At 51.8% G+C, this 18,826-nt stretch overlaps 1 protein-coding gene across 4 annotated transcripts in view; it reads left to right on the top strand.

The window, feature by feature from the left end:
* The first annotated feature begins 2,739 nt into the window (after nt 1–2,739).
* The window catches only part of DTX4 (deltex E3 ubiquitin ligase 4), a 38,177-nt gene continuing 22,090 nt past the window's right edge, over nt 2,740–18,826 (top strand). For 3 of the 4 annotated variants that reach the window (XM_047775652.1, XM_047775654.1, XM_047775653.1), the window contains exons 1-2: nt 2,740–2,987; nt 12,907–13,630. In XM_047775652.1, coding sequence (XP_047631608.1) covers nt 2,777–2,987; nt 12,907–13,630 — 935 coding nt within the window. In that variant the 5' untranslated portion in view covers nt 2,740–2,776. Of the gene's footprint in view, nt 2,988–12,538; nt 12,817–12,906; nt 13,631–18,826 lie in introns of those variants that run through there. The other variant, XM_047775655.1, reaches the window with a different exon arrangement.

Genomic DNA, 18,826 nt, shown 5'->3' with positions numbered 1-18,826 from the left:
AGAAATAGACAAATCTAAAATTATAGTTAGAGACTGTCAACAATTTAAAGAACAATCAGCCTGGGTAAGGAAGAACTCAACTGGAGTTCCCGTCGTGGCGCAGTGGTTAACGAATCCGACTAGGAACCATGAGGTTGTGGGTTCGGTCCCTGGCCTTGCTCAGTGGGTTAACGATTCGTCGTTGCCGTGAGCTGTGGTGTAGATCGGAGACGCGGCTTGGGTCCTGCGTTGCTGTGGCTCTGGCGCAGGCCGGTGGCTGCAGCTCCAATTCAACCCCTAGTCTGGAAACCTCCATATGCCGCGGGAGCGGCCCAAGAAATAGCAAAAAAAGACAAAACAAACAAACAAACAAAAAACAAACAAGAAGAACTCAACAAAGTCATCAACCAATAGCATTTAATAAAAACTTAGAGAACATGCCACCCAATAACAGAACACACATTCCTTTTGAGCACTCATAGAACGTTTTTACTGCCTGGGAATTTCTGGTTTAGCTGGTCAGATGCTGTTTTCTCCCTGCTATTTCCAAGCATCCCCTTAAATCGTCACTGATGGTCGCTGGATCTGTACTTACCCAGACCACAAGAAAGCTTCCAGGGACTTCGTAATCCTGGTTTCCTGATGGGAAGTAAAAGTAGCGCAATACAAATTTATATCACCTTTTCTTTAATTCTACTTTTGTCCTTCCAGAACACTTTCTCCTCATTTTCACTCCTTTCTTTTACATTGAGGCACTTTTACGTTGACGTACACCTTGCCTCCTATTGCACTATCTCCCTGTCATGTAACAGGTGTCAGGGAAAAAGGTGGGGCTTTTTTTTGTCTTAGTTCAGTTGGGATTTTTGCCCAACTAAATTCTGAATACAAGTTTCCCCTCTGCTAAACAGGTAGCTGGGGCAAATTGTTCAAATTCCCTAAGCCTTGTCATTTATAGAATGAGAATAACAATGGCTCCTGTTAGGGTTAGTTGAGGTATCCTTAACTTTCTCTTTTGTCCTTCAAACCCTAAAATTCCATGTTTTAATGCTGGACTTAAAAGAAAGGCTTACTAAAGATTTTGGAAAATACCCTGAGGAGATTTCTGAGCAAGGGGACCAGCAAGAACAAAGTTCAGAGGTAGCCTCAAGCCTGGTGATTTTGGAAGCTGTTAAAGGAGTATGCATTGTATTTAGAACTTGGTAAGGAGGGAAATAAGGGTAGAGGGGTGAACATGATTTGGAAAGTACTTGCTATGGGAGAAAAGACAGGTGTTATTCAAGAGCAGGTAAGAAACAGGAAAGCAAATCTTCCAAAGCAAAAACGATCATATGATATTATGAAGTTTCATAATCCCAGTTCTTAGCACTTAATCTACTTTGATTTTTTTGTTATCCTGTATTTTGATCATATGGATTCACTGCCTTATGTGGTTGCAACTTTAGCAAATCAAAGTGTGTATTTTCTGGAAAAATTAATATGTAATCCTGATATCAATCTGTCTTTTTAGTCAGAACCCTCCCATTTTAGATTTTTTTTTCACATTGACTATTGATGATCAAAATAACCAACTCCAGCTTATTTCCGTCATAGAAACCCTGTGAAATAAATCAGTTTAGCATGTATCTTCCTGATGTCTAGTAACGTGAAAGAAGGTCAGAAAAAACACATTTTCTCCCTACGTAGACGATGTTAATCCATCATTTCTCAAATTGCTGCATCCGTTTGGACTGTGTCCATTAGCAGAGAGGCTGGACTTGAGCAGTAACTAGTGTGTGGCCAGTGGCCGGCAGGGGGCGGGAGAGCACCGGCCCGAGTAGTCAGGGGGCGTGGCTCTGCATCCGTGACGGACAGCGGAGGACGCGAAGATGAGGTAATAACCACAGCAGGGAGAGCGTGCTGGCTGTGGGCGCGCGTGTGTGCGAGCGTGAGTGTGCAAGACACTGCGTGTCTCGGAGCTAGCGGTACGGACACTGATCACAGTGCATGAAAAAAAAAAAAAGAAAGAAAGAAAGAAAGAAAAAGAAAAGAAAAAGGGAAATTCCATTTCTGAGAGGGAGGCTGCAAAGTTGCGCCCGGCCGCAACTGGAGTCCCGGGGCCTGGTCCTGCTGGGTCACTTTTCCTCGTCTAGGGATTGGGGAAACCCCGCAAGCGCGGCTTTACGGTGGAGCCCAGCTTGGGAGGGCCAATTCGTTCTGGAAGAGGCTGAGCAGAGCCACAGGGAGGGGGAGCTCTCGCCCAGGCGGCGACAGCGGAACTTGCAGCGAAAGGGTGCGGAGGGAGGGGAACGAGGGAAGGGGAGGAGGGCTCAGCGTGCCATTCCAAGCGCGATCGCGCCACGAGATCCCACCCCGGCGACTGCAGAGCCCGAGGCGCAACTGGTGCGAGGGCTAGATCCTCGCCTCGCGGTCTGCTCCTGATTGCGGCCGCCTGGGTTCCGGCTGCGCGCCTGCCGGGTGGTTTTGCAAGGCGGGGGTCCATTTGCCGAGAGCCGGACATTTGCATGAAGCGACTAGACCCCACGGAGCAGCGGCAGCAGCAGCGGACCGGGGCGGCGGCGGCGGCGCGCGGTCGGAGCCAGGCGGCCCCGGTCTCCGGGCCCCGGTGGATGCGCGTCTGGGGAGCGGCCCATGGGCCGGAGCTGAGGCTGCCTGGGGTGTCGGGGCGCGGGGCTGGGGGCGCGGTCGAGGCCCGGAGGCGGCGGCGCAGGAGGAAGCGGAGGAGGGAGGGCGCGCCGGCCCTGGGAGGGTGGCAGCGCAGCGCTGCCGCCGCCGCCGCCGCCGCAGCCCCGGGCTCGCCATGCTCCTGGCCTCGGCCGTGGTGGTCTGGGAATGGCTGAACGAGCACGGCCGCTGGCGTCCCTACAGCCCAGCCGTGAGCCACCACATCGAGGCGGTGGTCCGCGCCGGCCCCCGCGCCGGGGGCAGCGTGGTGCTGGGTCAGGTGGACAGCCGTCTCGCGCCCTACATCATCGACCTGCAGTCCATGAACCAGTTTCGCCAGGACACCGGTGAGCCGGCCGCCCCTGCCCCGCCCGCGCCACCTCCCCTGCCTGCCCTGAGATCTCCCGCCTCTCAAGCCCCACCGGGGCCCACCCCGGCCCTCACTTCCATACAGTCGTGTCGCCCAGAGGTTGTCGTGGAGAGGGCGCTTTCCTCCCCTTGATCCTCTAAGATACTCCGTGCAAGTAAACATCCATGCAAATAGTATCAGCGGTTTGGTTATGCAAACCGAGCTTCAACCTAGCCCCTAAGAAATCCCCTTTCACGGTGCCTTTAAAGCGCTTGGTGGCCCGAAGTCCTCTCTTGTAGAAATTCTGGGGCCCGCACCAGCCCACTAGCGAGCCCAGCCGCCAAGAAAGGCATCTTGCTCTCATCCCCACTAATCACGTTGGCTGACCCTGCTTTGCCTCAGGCACCCGTTGGCCTGCCGAGGGTTCCCCTGGAAACCCACCTCACTGCCTCTTCATCCCCCCCCCCCCCCCCACCGTGTGGGATGCCTTCTCACTGCTGCATCCTAGGTGGGAACTGGGCGGCAGGGGTAGGAGGGAGGGGAGGAAGAAGGGATGATTCCCTAGAGGCCTTCAGCTGGGGGGGGGGGGGCCGCGGGGGGGCAGGGTGGGGGGGTAGAGTCTTCTTGGCTGGGGAGATGGAGTTAGGGGATTCCACGGCAGGAAACGCCCTGGTAGCTGTGGCATTGGTGAGTGCCTCTGGTGGGGCACTCCTAGCGCTGAAGCAACAGGCCAGAGCAGATGGAGAGAGGAGGGGGAGGGACACAGCTCCGGAATGCCTGGCAGGGAAGCCGCTCCCTTTGTCCATGGTGGAGGAGGAGGAGGTGGTAGATTCCTAAGGAGAAACTGTCCGCAAGCTTCCTCCTGAAATGGTCCTCTCTGGGGGAACACTAAACTATCTTTTGGTGAGAATCAAGTTGCCACCGTGGACACCACAAATCCCACTTCCCCGCTGGCCAGCCTTTCCGGGTCCGAACAAGGAAGAGAGCCTGCAGGATGGAGGTCGGGGCGGTGGGTCATTGGCACGAGGAGGGGTGTGGGGAGCTGCCTTGCTTTGCTTGGTACTCAGGTTTAATTGACCTGGGACAAGTCTATCTCTCCAGTAGTCTTTTCACAGAAGTGGCGGTTTGTTTCTGAAATTCTGGCTGGGCTTCCCCTAGAGTGTCACTGAGGAGCCTGGAGAGGCAGGTGTGGACCAGAGAGGATGACTGGGAGAGTCTCAGAGGGTCAGAGAACAGCTGTTGGAGCAGGGCATCTCTGCCTCCTTGGAAAGCCCCCACATCCTGTGTGCTAATTAGGATTGTCATGGGAAAGGGGTATCTTTCCACCCTCATGTCTCCATCTTTAGTCATAACTCCCAACAACCTCTTTGCCAAGGACTTTGCAGACACTGGCCGATTGAGTAAAGCTTTCTGGGGAAAGGGTTCCAGAAGCGTTGGCATCTGGAGGGGCTCAAACCTTGGTGGGGAAGGGAGGGAGGTGGGGCTGAGAGGCTGGGAGAGGAGGGAAAAGGAAGACTGTGGGGAGACTGAGAAAGGATGAAGCCCGGCGGGGAGGGTTGGGGGAGGATGCAACTGTACTTTGGGTAGAAGTCCAAGGAGGTGAGGATTGAGGCGTCAAACTCGGGGGAGCGGGAGTCTGGCCCCGCAGTTGGGACCAGAGGGACACTTCCAGTCAAGGCAGTTGACAGGGGATTCCAATCCTACACAGGAAAAAAAAAAAAAAAAAATGGGTGAGCATTAGCGTTTCTATTTCAGACTAAATCTCAGCAGCATATGGAGAGATACCTTGGTGACATAAAGGTCCCAGGCCTTGTCCTTCATTTGGGAAGGGGAAAGGTTTGTGGTTTTTTGTTTGTTTGCTTTTTGTTTTTGTTTTTCTTTTTCTTTTTAGGACTGCACCTGAGGCATATGGACGTTTCCAAGGCCAGGGGTCAAATCGAAGCCATATCTTTGACCTACTCCACGGTTTGCAGCAACATCAAATCCTTAACCCATTGAGCAAGGCAAGGATTGAACTTGCATCGTCATGGATTCTTTGTTGGGTTCTTAACCAGCTGAGCCACAACAGGAGCTCCTGGAAGGGGGAACGTTTAATCACTATTTAGGGATTAAGTCTGAGATGGGCTTGGTACCTAGGAAGGGTCATGGCCTGAAGGGCCTTTCCTTTCCTACAGAAGTGAAGTTCTGGGGAAATCTGGGTTGAAGGATGGGCACTTTTCCCCAGGCCTGGCCCCTCTTCTTGAGGACAGGCTGACCACTGCCTGGTGGTTTGCAGTTAAATTGGAAGCTGGGGCTCCTCAGATCTTAGACCTCAGCTGACCCTGAATCTTTTTTTTTTTTTTTTAAACTGCCTCAGTGTATGTTTTACTTTGTGTGTGTGTGTCTGTGTGTGTGTGTGTGTGTGTGTGTATGCTTTCTAGGGCCACACCCAGGGCATATGGAAGTTTCCAGGCGAGGGGTCGAATTGCAGCAATGTGGGATCTGAGCTGCATCTGTGGCCACAACTCACGGGGCAATGCCAGATACTTAACCCACCGATCGATTGAGGCCAGGGATTAAACCCACATCCTCATGGATACTAGTTGGGTTCTTAACCTGCTGAGCCACAATGGGAACTCTTGTGTTTTACATTCTTGTCTGTCTTTGAGGCGAGCGGTTCCGACTGCTTTGGTTTCATCCACTCATTTCTAAGGGTTGGTCGGCCAGTGTGTACTGAGCGCCTCCGTCCTCAGTGCCAGGCCCTGTGCTGGGTGCGGAAGGCACTGGGCTGAATTCCCAGGAATGCTGGGTCTATCAGGGAGCTTGTCAAAGTTGAATAGAATCTCTGGGTTTCTGGGCTTGGAGCCCCCTCCTCTCTCTTTTCTGCTAACAGACACACAGTTCCTCTGAATATAACTCATTGATGAGGCCATGACAGGGTAGGAACTTTAAGCCACCGGCTCCCAGGCAACCTCGGCCAAGCCCTGGCAATGTCTAATTAAATTACCCCGTCCCCCAAGCCACAGTTTGATGCTGGGAACCAGAAACCTCCCCATCAACAAAGGAGAGCTGGAAGTCCCCTGCCCAGAGGCTAGTCTTCACTTTTTTGTTGTTGCCTCCTCTATGTGGGGACATTTCCTGACATGGGAGCTTTGTTTTTCTTCAGAAGTTGCCTGCCTTGCTGCCAAGTAAGTCCTCAGACCCTCCACTCCTCTGGGCTCTGACCCCATCCAGCCTGTCTCCAGGGAGATGGCTAGGAGGTTGCAGATACCCTCTGCCCACCTCTGCCCTGGGCCCTGCTCTTTCCCCAGACATCCAGGAGTCCAAGCTTATCTGCATTCTGCGCTGGTCTCCTGTAGGCCTTTTGGGCTAGAGAATCAAGAAGAGACAGAGCAAGATAGAGGTGATGGTGTCTTGGCTGCTTCCAAAATCCTTGATCAGGTGCGCTCCACCCATGAGCACTTACCTTGACTGGGCTGACCGTTTTATTTTGTGGGGCAGTGGCTGGAACAGTGTATTTTAGTGTCACTGTTCCCTGTATTCTCCAACACACCCATTGTTAACATTTCCAAGGTCTGGTGGCCGGATGGAGGAAGACCTGGGCTGACCGTGGAAGACATGACTCAGGCACTCCCTCCAGACCTATTGGCTTACTCTGTGACCTTGAGCAAGTGCCTTGACTGCTCAAGCCTCATTCCGTTCTGTAGAATGAAGAGCAGCCTTAAGGTTCCTCGCAGCTCCTTTCCTTCTATCATGCAGATCCGCAGGTGAATGTGTTAGGACCCTGTGCCAGCGATGATGCTGATTAGAAGTGACACAGTGCGACGGAGTGTTGTTTTGTGATGGACGGTTCTTTCCAGCTTAGGGTTTTCTGTGCAACTTTTGCCTTTTATGTCTACCGCCATGAGGAAAGTCAGATGGAGAATGATTAAAGGGTTTGACAGAGGCCGCTTTTTAGGCCCCCTCACAATTCTCCCCACCATGTGTGAGCTCAGGAAGGGTGGGAACCAATGTCATGACCACATGATGGCTAGTGCTGGGGAGGCACCAAGCACATTGCTCATAAGATCTGGTTTCATCCTTGGTCATCTTATGAAGAACCCCATTGTTCTCATTTCATAGGAAAAGAAACAAATTGGAAAAGATTAAGTTACTCAAACTTTTACAGCTCGTCAATGGCAGAGCTGAGATGCCAAACCAGGTGCCATGCTCTGCTTCATCTGGCAAACATTACAGACCACCTACTTCCTGCAGGCATTGTACCAAGCCCGTGGGATACAGTGATAACAAACCACCCAAGTCTTTGCACTCATGGAACATTCTTAGAGGGGGTGAGGAGCCCTGGTGGATCTGGCACGGCTATGGCTGTGGCTGGCAGCTGTAGCTCCGATTCAACCCCTAGCCTGGGAACTTCCACATGCTGCAGGTGCAGCCCCTAAAAAAAAAAAAAAAAAAAAAAAGAGAGAGAGAGAGAGGCCTGGGAAATCCTGAGTATAGGAACACAGTGTTATGTGGACATGGGTGAAATGCGTGGGAGACCTAGTGTCATGCCTGGAAGGTGTTCTTTCCTATTTTTCAAGAGCCAGAACAACTTGGTTGCTTAGGGGTATAGGTGTCTGAGTTGCCAGGAAAAAACTTTTTTCTCTTTCTTTTCTTCTTAGTCTATGAAATCTTTTATCCTTATCCCATTAGAGGCCTTGTCCTTGAGTCGCTCTGCCTTGGGACCAAATGGATTTCCTCAGATCATGGGGTCAGGGTCCTGATTTTAGTCTTTTCTTTCTTTTTTTTTTTTGTCTCTTTTTTTGCACCTGTGGCTCATGGAGGTTCCCAGGCTAGGGGGTCAAATCAGAGCTGTAGCCTCCAGCCTACGCCACAGCCACAGCAATGCCGATCTGAGCCACATCTGCGTCCTACACTACAGCTCTCAGCAACACCAGATCCTTAACCCACTGAGCAAGGCCAGGGATCAAACCTGCAGCCTCATGGTTCCTAGTCAGATGCATTTCCGCTGCGCCATGACAGGAACGCCAGGGTTCTGATTTTAGAAAGGTCCAGGACTAGCCCATTCCAGACAGAGTGGTCTCTGACACAGTCAGCAGATGTAACCCCACCATCTCTCTTTCATTCTGAGGTCTGCCTTCTGCTTTTTAAAATAACTTTCATTCTCAGGTCTGCCTTCTGCTTTTTAAAATAACTTTCATTCTCAGGTCTGCCTTCTGCTTTTTAAAATAACTCTCTAGGACTGAACTGAACTCAGTATCTTTCCCTCCCCAAACCAGCTTCTTCCTTTTGACCCCCGTCCACTTATGAAATGGCATTGCCATTTTACCATTTGCCTACGGGTCGAAGGGACAAGAGTCTGACTCATTTTGTCATTGTTTTTGGACGCCCAGGCAGGTAGAAGTTGAAATTCTTGAGGGTACATGATAAACACTCTGAGGTGGTTCACATGCAGATTCCCAGGCCCAGCCCGCAGAGACACTGACCCTTGGCTCTGAAGGGTATTGCTGACCTGTACCCCTTGAATCTCCCTTGGAAAGCATTCAGGTCCTCGTGGTCAAGTCCCACCCTTTACTTCTCTGTAGGCTCCCTCTGATCTAGCACCTGCTTTTCATTTTTGCTGCCAATACCCTGTGACTTCTCACGTGGAACTAATGATTGGAGCAGTTTTGGTCTTGTCCTTTCTCTGTGTCACAAACCTCACTGGTCTGTTAATAAGACCCCTCACAGCCTGGCACTCCAGACCATCTATGCCCTGTGGCTCTCACCCATCTTTTCAGGTTTATGTTCCTCTCTGCCTTTATTTCCGTCTACTCCTGCCAAACAGATGGGCCTTTTATTCTTGCACACCCCCTCAGAGTTCTCTGACCCCCTGCCTCCACCTAGTCACAAGATTCCTTTTGCTGAGAATTTCACCTGTTGCAATTCTCCTTCTTACTCTAGCCCCGTGCTCTCTGTTGAGTTCTTTGTTCTATTCTTGAAATGTTCTCCAAATCATCAGTACTTCCTTTATTCAGTGGCTATTTCTTAAGCCCCTAGGACACGCCAGGCACGGGGGAGACTGCCCTGAGCAAACTCCTCTGGTGGGGTTGGGAGTTCGGTGAGGTAGACGGACGTTGATCAAGTGAATCACACGAATACATGTGTAATTCCTCATCAAGATAGTGCTGGTAACAAAAAAGAAGAAGAAGAAGAAGAAGCTGGAATTCGACCAGGTCAGACAGCCCAGAGAGGTTTCCTTGAGGAAATGAGTTGAAATCTGAAGGACGAGCAGCCAGGAGGAGGGGAGAGGAGCCAGCCTTGTGAAGAGGCCCAGAGAGAAAAGGCTACACAGAGAGTCTGCAGGAAGCAGGGGTGAGGGGTGGGGTGGGGCAGAAATGTGGGCTGAGGGTACTAGGGTGTGAGGAGGCCACTGAGGTTGTGGGTGGAGAGGAGCTTGATTTTAGTCTTTAGGAAGTAATGGAAGGGATTTAAGCGTGGTGGGGACGTGGTCAGATTTCCTGGGCACACTGCATTTGTTGGTGCGCTTCTTGAGGCATCATAGGCCTCAGAACTGGGCATTCGCACCCTTGCCTTGTTTTCAACTGTGAGGTGCTTGAGGAGTACCTGAATTTGCATTCCTCCTAGCAGCTCATGTGTACTCAGCAATATGGGAGAAAATGTTAGCATAGCCAGAGGTCTTCTGTGTTTACAGAGCCCTCATGACTTGCCCGCCACCGTATTAGGCACTAAAGGGAGAAGAGCTGTAGGGTGTATCTCTGCCTCCACTTAAGGTACCATTGTGAAAAGTGCCGAGATGCTGGTCCCCATCAGGCCTGTGTAGATATGCACCCCAGACTTCTTGAGGGTGGGGCCTGGACCGGGAGAACATTTCAAGAGATGGATGGCAGATGGCCTAGGACCTGAATGATAAGGAAAACTTCAGTAGAAAAAAATGGCAGGGAGTTCCCTGGCGGTCTAGTGGTTAAGGATCCGGCCTAGGAACTTCTGTCCGCTGCGAGCGTGGCCAAAAAAAGAAAAAAGCCTTTAAATTTCTTTTATCCTTGTTTTAACTGGAATATCCAAATAGCTAGAAAAGCCAAGACCTGTTTTCCTCTATCCTACTCCGTGACCTAGTGAGCTGGCTGAAAAAAACATGGCAAAGAAGGGCACTCTGTTAGCCCAGGACCTGGTGAAGAGTAGGGGCAGGGAGAGTCAAGGAGCTTTGAGGGAATGCATAAGGGAAAAGGGGGCATCTGTCCAGGGCAGAGAGGCCGGTGAACGTGGAAAGGTGTGTTAGAGGCAGGGCATTGTTACCAGAAGTTTGGGGGCTACTCTCACATATACCTGGGACTGAGGACACTATTGTTTTGTTTTTGGGGGGGTTTTTTGTCTCTTTTTTTTGCTATTTCTTGGGCCGCTCCCGCAGCATATGGAGGTTCCCAGGCTAGTGATCCAATTGGAGCTGTAGCCACCGGCCTACGCCAGAGCCACAGCAACGTGGGATCCAAGCCTCATCTGCAACCTACACCACAGCTCACGGCAACGCGAGATGGTTAACCCACTGAGCAAGGCCAGGGGTCAAACCTGCAACCTCATGGTTCCTAGTCGGATTCGTTAACCACTGCACCACGACGGGAACTCCTGAGGACACTATTGTGAAGAATGCCTTTTAAGCACATTTATGAGGACTGGTCAAGCGCATTGTTCCTGATTGCCAGAAGAGAGTATAAAACAGGGTCATTTAAGTTCCCTAAACTTAATTTCTTCATCTTTAAAAGTCGCTTCATACGACTGCCATGAAGGCCATGTGAAATGGAGTAAATGAAGGTACTCTCTAGGTAACAAAGATGTGCAAAAGAGGAGTTGTATATAAACTCGCTCTTTCTCCTCCTCTCTTTCTGTGTCTTTGTCTGTCTGTCTCTCCCTTTCTCTCTCTCTCTCTCTCTCTCTTCTCTCTCTCTCTCTCTTTCTCTCTCTCACACACACACACACACACACACACACACATAAAATGCATCCCAGGGACTAAACTTTTCCGTGACATCTCCATCCTGCTTAGCCATAAAAATAGGAGGGAGTTCCTGTTGTGGGCTCAGTGGGTTAAGAATCTGACTAGTAGCCATGAGGATGCAGTTTCGATCCCTGGCCCCATTCAGTGGGTTAAGGATCCCGCGTTGCTGTGAACTGCAGTATTCGGATCTGGCATTGCTGTGGCTGTGGCTGGCAGCTGCAGCTCACATTCGATCCCTAGCCTGGGAACTTCCATATGCCATGGGTGCAGCTCTAAAAAGAAAGTAAATAGGAAATAAATTATAATAACAATCACCAACTTTTATTGAGGCCTTGCCACGTGACCGGTGTTATACTAGCACTTAATATTCATCCCTTCATTAACTCTTCAAATCTACCCTTTGAAGAAGCTACCCAGGACCCAGACAGATGAGGAAACTGAGGCTTCATCACACAGCTGGAAGGGACCGAACTTCCACTGTGGATCCAAAGGCTGTGCTCTTTGTTCCCCAGTGAGCTGGCTCCTTAGGACGGAAATGGAGGCAACTTGGGGGCCTATTGCCCACCCCCTTCTTATTCCTCTCTGGCTTCCCCCCAGGCCCTCCAGCAGAGCTCCTGGCGCTGAATGGGGGATTGTTCTGGCTTCTCCCTCCTGCCTCTGAATGTCGATGTTTTGGGTCATTAAGGGGCTTGGAGATGGGGGCGGGGGGATGACCTGGCAAAGGCCTGAATAGTCATTGTTCTTTTTTTCTTCCCCCCTTGAATGGGATTCTGTCCTCAGTCTTGGTGTCTCCCTCTGGGTTGGAGGAGGGGGTGGGTCAGAGGCCAGCCAAGGGGATCCTTTTCCCACCACTTTGATGGACAGAGCTTAAGCTGACAGATGCAGAGATTCCTGCATCCTTGGAGCTCTCCCCAGCCTCCCCACCCTGCTGGACTCTTCAGCCTCGATGTTAGTACCCATGAAATGAGCCCTGGTTGGGCGCAGCTCTGAATTCAAGGTTCCAGTAGCTAGAGGAGAAAGAAACAACAATTACAGGCTTCGTTTTCCCTCCCAGTCCTGCAGCTTCATTTCTGCTCTACTGTGGCCCCTGCAATAACCATGAACTCTTCCCTCCCCCACCTCCCCCATAAGCCTGTAAGAATTGTGACTACCTTCTCTCTAGGAGGGTTGCTGCTTCTTGAGAGAAAAATGTTAGATAAATAGAAAGTCATTCTTATGATCATTATTATTGTTGTTGACAAAAGATTTAATGATGGGAAATATGAGAGACTCAACTTGAGCTTTAATGTTTTTCCTCCTACACCCGTAAAAAGACAGCCAGCTCCATGGCCACCACCCCTGGGTAGCCTTCCTGGGTGAGAGCCATCTTCCTCTGTCCTCTAGGGTTACACGACGCTGTGTTCTTTTCCTCCATAGCCCTCCAGGACCAAGGCATTTAGAGAGTCAAGGAAGGAGGGAAATTGATACTTATGAGCATCTGCTATGTGTCAGGAGCTTTATATGCCTTAGTGCAAAGTACAGGGCACATGAGAAATCCAGGACCTGGCATATACCAAGAACAAATTTGTTGAGTGGGTGAGTCACATTTAATTTTCGCAAAAACTCTGCCAAGGAGTTAGTATCTTGTTTCTCAGGGGAGAAAGGAAGGTCATAGGGTGTTAAGTGAACAAATTTGGCTGCAACGCAAGGTCTCCCGATTCCAAACCAGGAAGTCCTTGCGGGTACCCTGCACTGTCTCTCACAACCTTCCCCTTGTAACTCATCTGCTTCCACCCCTCCTGTGATTGCAGACTTTCCAATGGCAGAAATGAGCCTCATTCAAAGCGACACCTCAACAGGCAACGCAGGCACCACTGTAGGATCCATTTAATGTTTGCCTAGTAATAGAACAGTTCCGTTTCATCCCTTGCTGAACCTGACCCTCTCTTCTGTCCCACTCCTGCAGGGACCCTCCGCCCAGTTCGACGCAACTATTACGACCCGACCTCGGCCCCCGGGAAGGGCGTGGTGTGGGAGTGGGAGAACGACAATGGTTCTTGGACGCCCTACGACATGGAAGTGGGCATCACCATCCAGCACGCCTATGAAAAGCAGCACCCCTGGATCGACCTCACTTCCATTGGCTTCAGCTACGTCATTGACTTCAGCACCATGGGCCAGATCAACCGGCAGACCCAGCGCCAGCGCCGCATCCGCCGGCGGCTTGATCTCATCTACCCCATGGTCACTGGCACCTTACCAAAGGCCCAGTCCTGGCCAATCAGCCCAGGCACGGCTGCGGCGCCCCCGGCCCCGCCCTGCTCCTGCCCACAGTGCGTCCTGGTGATGAGCGTCAAGGCGGCGGTAGCCAACGGGAGCGCTGGACCCCATCAGCCCCCGGTGGCGCGCAAGAACGTGCCCCCGTCCGGAGCGGTCAAGGTGCCCGCACCATCAGGCCCTGGGGCCAAGCCCCTGGACAGCACAGGCATCATTCGAGGCCCGGCAAAGACAGTCCCATCGCAGGCGATCCGGCGACAAGCCTCCAGCGCGCCAGCAGGGGCGACTGCAGGCTCTTCTGTTAGTCCCCCGGGAGCCAACGGCAAGACCGGAAGGGTGGCCCTGGCGACCTTGAATCGGACCAACCTGCAGCGACTGGCCATCGCCCAGTCCCGCGTGCTGATCGCCTCTGGGTAGGTGCTTCCACGGCTGCCTGTGAGTGTCCGCTGATCATGGGCATCAGACGTGACTGATCCGAGTCAGGGAAAGGAGAGTCTGCCGGGACTTAAAGCTTCTCTCCCCCCTCTTCAGACCCCTTGGCTGCAGGTGGAAGGTGGCTGTGGTGCAGTGGCTAAGGGAGGGTTTGGCCTTTGGGGGCCAACAGACCTGGGTTCTAGTGCAGACTTTACCTCCTAGGAGCCCTCAGATGGGGGCAGAGCCCTAACATCCTAGAGCCCTACCTTTCTCATCTGGTCCTAATATTCATGTTAGGGTTGGGGTGAGGATCAAAGGAAATTACACATACTAAGTAATAGCAGGCAGCTATTACTCCCACTGCGGTCTAGTTTGGGGGGCTTTATCACTTTATTTAAGCTTTACAAGTCTCTAAAGTGAGAATTTTGATCCCATTTTACCCTTAAAGAAATGAGAGTTTCACATGCTCGAGGGCACATATTTAATCATCAGCAGAGACCGGGATTCACACTCGAGGAAATCTGAGCCCAGACACTTTCTGACCGCCACGCTGCTTCCCTGTCAAGCACATACCAGGGTTCCAGCAGACAGTACGTGCCAAGTGAGAGTTAGTCCCTTTCCTTTGGTGACTCCAGACTGGAATAACAGCCCCTATATATTGAGTCCTCACTATATGCCAGGCACTTTTTGTGCATCGTCTCAGTCATTCCTGCGACAACATGGGGATATTGTAGGTTCTGTTATCGCTGCTTTTTTGGTCCTCTGGTTTTTTTGTGTTTTTTCTGTGGGGTTTTTTTTGGCCACCCCACGACACACGGAGTTCCTGGGCCAGGGATCGGATCCAAGCCTCGGTTTCTACCTAAGCCATAGCTGGCACAACTCCGGATCCCTAACCCACGGTGGTGCCCAGCCGGGAACGAAGAGTCCCAGAGCTCCTAAGGTGCTGCTGATCCCGTGGCACCACAGCAGGAGTTCCCTCCGGGTCTTCCTGATTGCGAAATGGGAGAGACCCAGGTCCATGCAGTACCCACAGCTTTTGCCTGCCAGCCCCTGATTACTTGTGAGATTGGCCTCTCATACTTGTCCAAGCTTCCCTGTCTCCCAGGAGGCTGGCCTGCCTGCCACCCAGCCTCAGACACTGGGGCTGGTGTAGAGTTAGATTGCACACCTGGGTGTGAAGGAAGGTCTCTGCACATACAGCTCAGCACTGGGAGGAGAGACGCTGGAGGGTAGAGTGCCGCCTGCGACGCCTGGCCTTTAGGCCTGCCTCTGCCTCTGGGTGAGCCATGCAGTCTTTGCAAGGTCCCTGTTCCGCCTTCTCCCTGTGTGGAAGGGGGATCCGCATGCTTGCCTTGCCTGCCCCACAGAGTCCATGGGAAATCCTCGCCAAGGAGAGGATGCCCTCAACAGCTGACTAGATGCACTCACCAGCTTTAACCCCTTCCCTTATGCCATAATGCCATTGTCACGCAGCTTGGAATTAACTCCCCTGAGGACAGCCGCACAGCTCTTGTGTTAGAGAGTGGAGGCTGGAACCCAGGCTTGGAATTAACTCCCCTGAGGACAGCCACACAGCTCTTGTGTTAGAGAGTGGAGGCTGGAACCCAGGTTTTAGCCTCCTAGCCTGCTGCTCTTTGGGCTAAAGCCCAGCTTCTCTTTGTCCTCGAAGGCAGTTTTACAAATGGTCAGATGCTGGTCAGGTGCCTGGGATTTTCATAGGACTTCCTCTGAGCCTGTAGAAGTATTTGGCAGAGGGGAAGGGCTGCATTGCCACTGCTCAGTTTCTCCACCCTGGCACACAGCAGTATCCCAGGGCTGGGGGAGGCCAGGGGGCGGGATGGGGTCTGACAGAATTCCAGGGTGACCATTGGCATGGCAGGGGCAGGTACGTTTTAGTATATTGGAACACCATCTCTGGAACCTGAGTGCCTGGCCTCGAACCCAAGTCTCTAGCTGTGTAAGTTCGAGCAGGTTTTGCGTTCTCAGTTTACTTATCTGTATAATGGACATAGTAGTAGTACCTTGCTGTTAGGATTTGTCATGAGGAGGAAATGAAAAATTCAGTGTAGATTTACCACAATGCTTGGCACGTAATAAGAATCTGGTCAGTATTAGCTGCTCTCATTATCATTATTGCTGTTATTATTATTATTATTTATTATTCATTATGAACAGTAAACTATTGACTATGAACTCTGTAGCTGTTGCATTGGAGTCAGGGCAGAGCAGAGTCTAACACCCTACTTCATTTCTGGTGCCCTTGACAAAAGCCAAGTGACCTCCTGCCATACTTGAGAGAGAGGAACCCCAGATCGCTTTAAATCTCAATGAGGGAGGGGGCAGCTCTTTAGTTCTCTGCTTTAGTCCCTCTGCCTGCCAATAGAATCCCAGTGACTGAACCGGGCGGGCGGAGGTCTGGGCCCTGCGGTTTCAAAAGGGCTATAGAAAGAAGTAGTTTTTTCTCTCTACTCTGTTTCCCTGATGAGGGAGGCCCCTCCCTCCCCCTCTCTGTGGTCCAGCCCTCTCCTTTCCACCCTCACCACCACCCTTCACCCCCGCCACCATCTTCTCCTCCAGTCTTTCTTGGCCATTTAATTAGCGTGTTTATTCCCTTTGTCTGCCGTGGCCATCGACCTTCTGTCGTCGACTGGCCCCTTCCCCCTCCTCTCTCTGCCCATGACCTCTTCAAGCAACTTTCCCACGGAAAAAAAGGAAGACCAGGGAGGGCGGGAGAGATGGGATGGAGAGAAGGGTTTGGGGGAACAAAAGATCCCGTGAATTATTCAGAGACACAAGCAGGGGGTTTCTAAAGAGGAGAGGAGGGGTGGGCTGTGCTGTGGAGAGCGGGAGTCGCCCCTCTGGCCCTCTCTTCCAGAATTGAGGCGTCTCCATCCCCAGGGAGAACTGGGTGGCTGGAGAGACAAGACCACTGTCCTGCTGCTGATTCCTGGCTTAGCTCATAGCTCCCCCCAAAACGCTGCGTCTCCCCATGTTATCTGCAGAGCTCTTCTCCCAGCCTCCAGCCCCTGCCGCCTTGCCAGCTCTTCTCTTTTCTTAGTTTTGTATCTTAGAGACAGAAATGAAAATTTGCACTCTCCATAACTGGGACCTGGACAACAGCGTGAGAGCAGGAGGTGTCTGCTGACTGGGCCAACAAATGGTTGGTGTGGTCTGTGCCCGTGGGCTGGAAAAAAGAATTTTCCAGATTCAAAGCAAGGTGAAGAAAAGACAAGTTTACTGAGGCGGGCGACAGTTAACACAGCCTGCTGACTTCCTGATAATCGGGGAGAGCTCACACCCCCCGTCCCCAGCCCATGGTCATGTCTGCCTTTATAACCCAGGGAGAGAAGAGGTCTCTTGATACACCTGCAGAATTGCTGATTGGTTGAGGAAGGAGGGGCCTTAAGATATACTTGCTGGTTGGTTGGGGCCTGGGCTTATAAGGCCCTCCTAGGGGCAGGGTGAGGAGTGGGCCACATGCCTTTCCTAGCAGCGGGTAGGAAGGAGTAGGCCAGCTTGCTCAAGGTGGCGGGGTGGGGGGGGGGGGGGCATTAAGGGTCCAGTAATTCTTGTCTTGGCCAGAAGCTTTGAGTTCTGTCTCCTTGAAGAGGTCTGGAAGCCTAACAGTTGGGTCAGACAGCTCTGGCTAAGCTGAGTTACCTGGAGGATGGAGAAGCTCACCTGCCTTTGGGTTGCTGATTTCTGGGAATAGGGCTCTGGTGACCCGTGTGCACCACACAGGCTATTCTCCCTGGTTTTCATTTTAACCAGTGGGAGAAGCATGCTCGGGTGTTGCCAGCTCAATAATTGTCCCAGAACTCAGCTTTGTACTTTACACAGGTCAGCCTTAAGAATCTGAGAAAATTGGAACATATTTTTTTCTTTTTAGAGCCATACCTGCAGCTTATGGAAGTTCCTGGGCTAGGGGTCAAGTTGGATCTGCAGCTGCTGACCTACACCACAGCCACAGCAACACCAGATTCAAGCTACATCTGCAACCTACACCATGGCTCACAGCAATGCTAGACTTAACCCACTGAGCGAGGCCAAGAGGGATTAAACCCACATCCTCATGGATTCTAGTTGGGTTCTCAATTAGAACTCCGAAAACTGGAATTTTAAGCAGGAAAAGACTTTCAACCAAGCCCCACTTCCTTTTAAGCTTTGGGAAACAAAAATGTAAACAGTCACCCAAATTTGCATAGGGCCTGGCTATTTACAAAGTATTTGATCTAGATCCTAAATTGTCTTGGGAACTCTGGGGGATAGAGATTTAGGGTGTGGTGTTCACTGCTGTGGTAACTCAGAGGTGGTCACGAATCACAGAGGGTCTGCCTGGTTCTTCCAAAGGCACAAGTCAGTGAAGAGTGGGGCCAGGAGGCAGATTTCCTGACCCCCAGTTGACAGGGCCCCTTCCACTGGACCCTTCTGTATTTCATAAGCAAATATCCCCTCTCCTCCCCAAGCCCTGTTACCACCATCCAGAGCCTCCTGACAAGCCCTTCACCATGGTGGCCCTTTGCTGGTACTCAGGGACACCCACTCCTTCTCTCCAGACTTTGCCCGCAACCCCCCCCAGTGCTTGGGCTGCCCAGGATGAGCGTGCTGGGGATTGGACTATTTCCTGGTTAACCAGATTGGGTGTGGAAACCTGCCAGTCCAGTTTGTGGGAACAAAGGTGGCTTTTGTCACCCAGATCACAGCTACTTATCAGCTGAAGTGGGGGCCTTGGAGAGGATGAGGGGCGGGCGAAGGCAGGTGCCCGTCTGGGCATCATGTGCTGCCCCCTGGTGGGTATATGCTGAATAGGCACAAAAGGGCATCTTTCACCCCCTCAGGCTCCCCAGGGCAGGACCTGGAGAAGAATCCAGGGCAAGACTGCACTTTGGGTCACTAAGTACAGGGTGCAGGTGGGGAGGAATCACCAGGAAGTCTCCCTGGCATCTTCAAACCCAAGACTCTCCCAGTTTTACAGACAAGGAGATTGACGCTCATGATAGTTAATGGAGGGGCTCCCATTTGGCTCAGCAGGTTGAAAACCTGGTATGTGTCCTTGAGGAGGCAAGAAAGTGAGGCTCAACGGGAATGGACACATAAATCTGTAATGTAAAAAATAGGAGTTCCCATTGTGGCTCAGCAGTTAAAGAACCGGACGAGGATTCATGAGGATGCAGGTTCCATCCCTGGTCTCGCTC

Source organism: Phacochoerus africanus, chromosome 4 (assembly GCF_016906955.1).
Source record: "Phacochoerus africanus isolate WHEZ1 chromosome 4, ROS_Pafr_v1, whole genome shotgun sequence".
NCBI lineage: Eukaryota > Metazoa > Chordata > Mammalia > Artiodactyla > Suidae > Phacochoerus > Phacochoerus africanus.
Note: the sequence above shows the minus strand (reverse complement) of the source record. Positions and strands in the feature narration are given on the sequence as shown.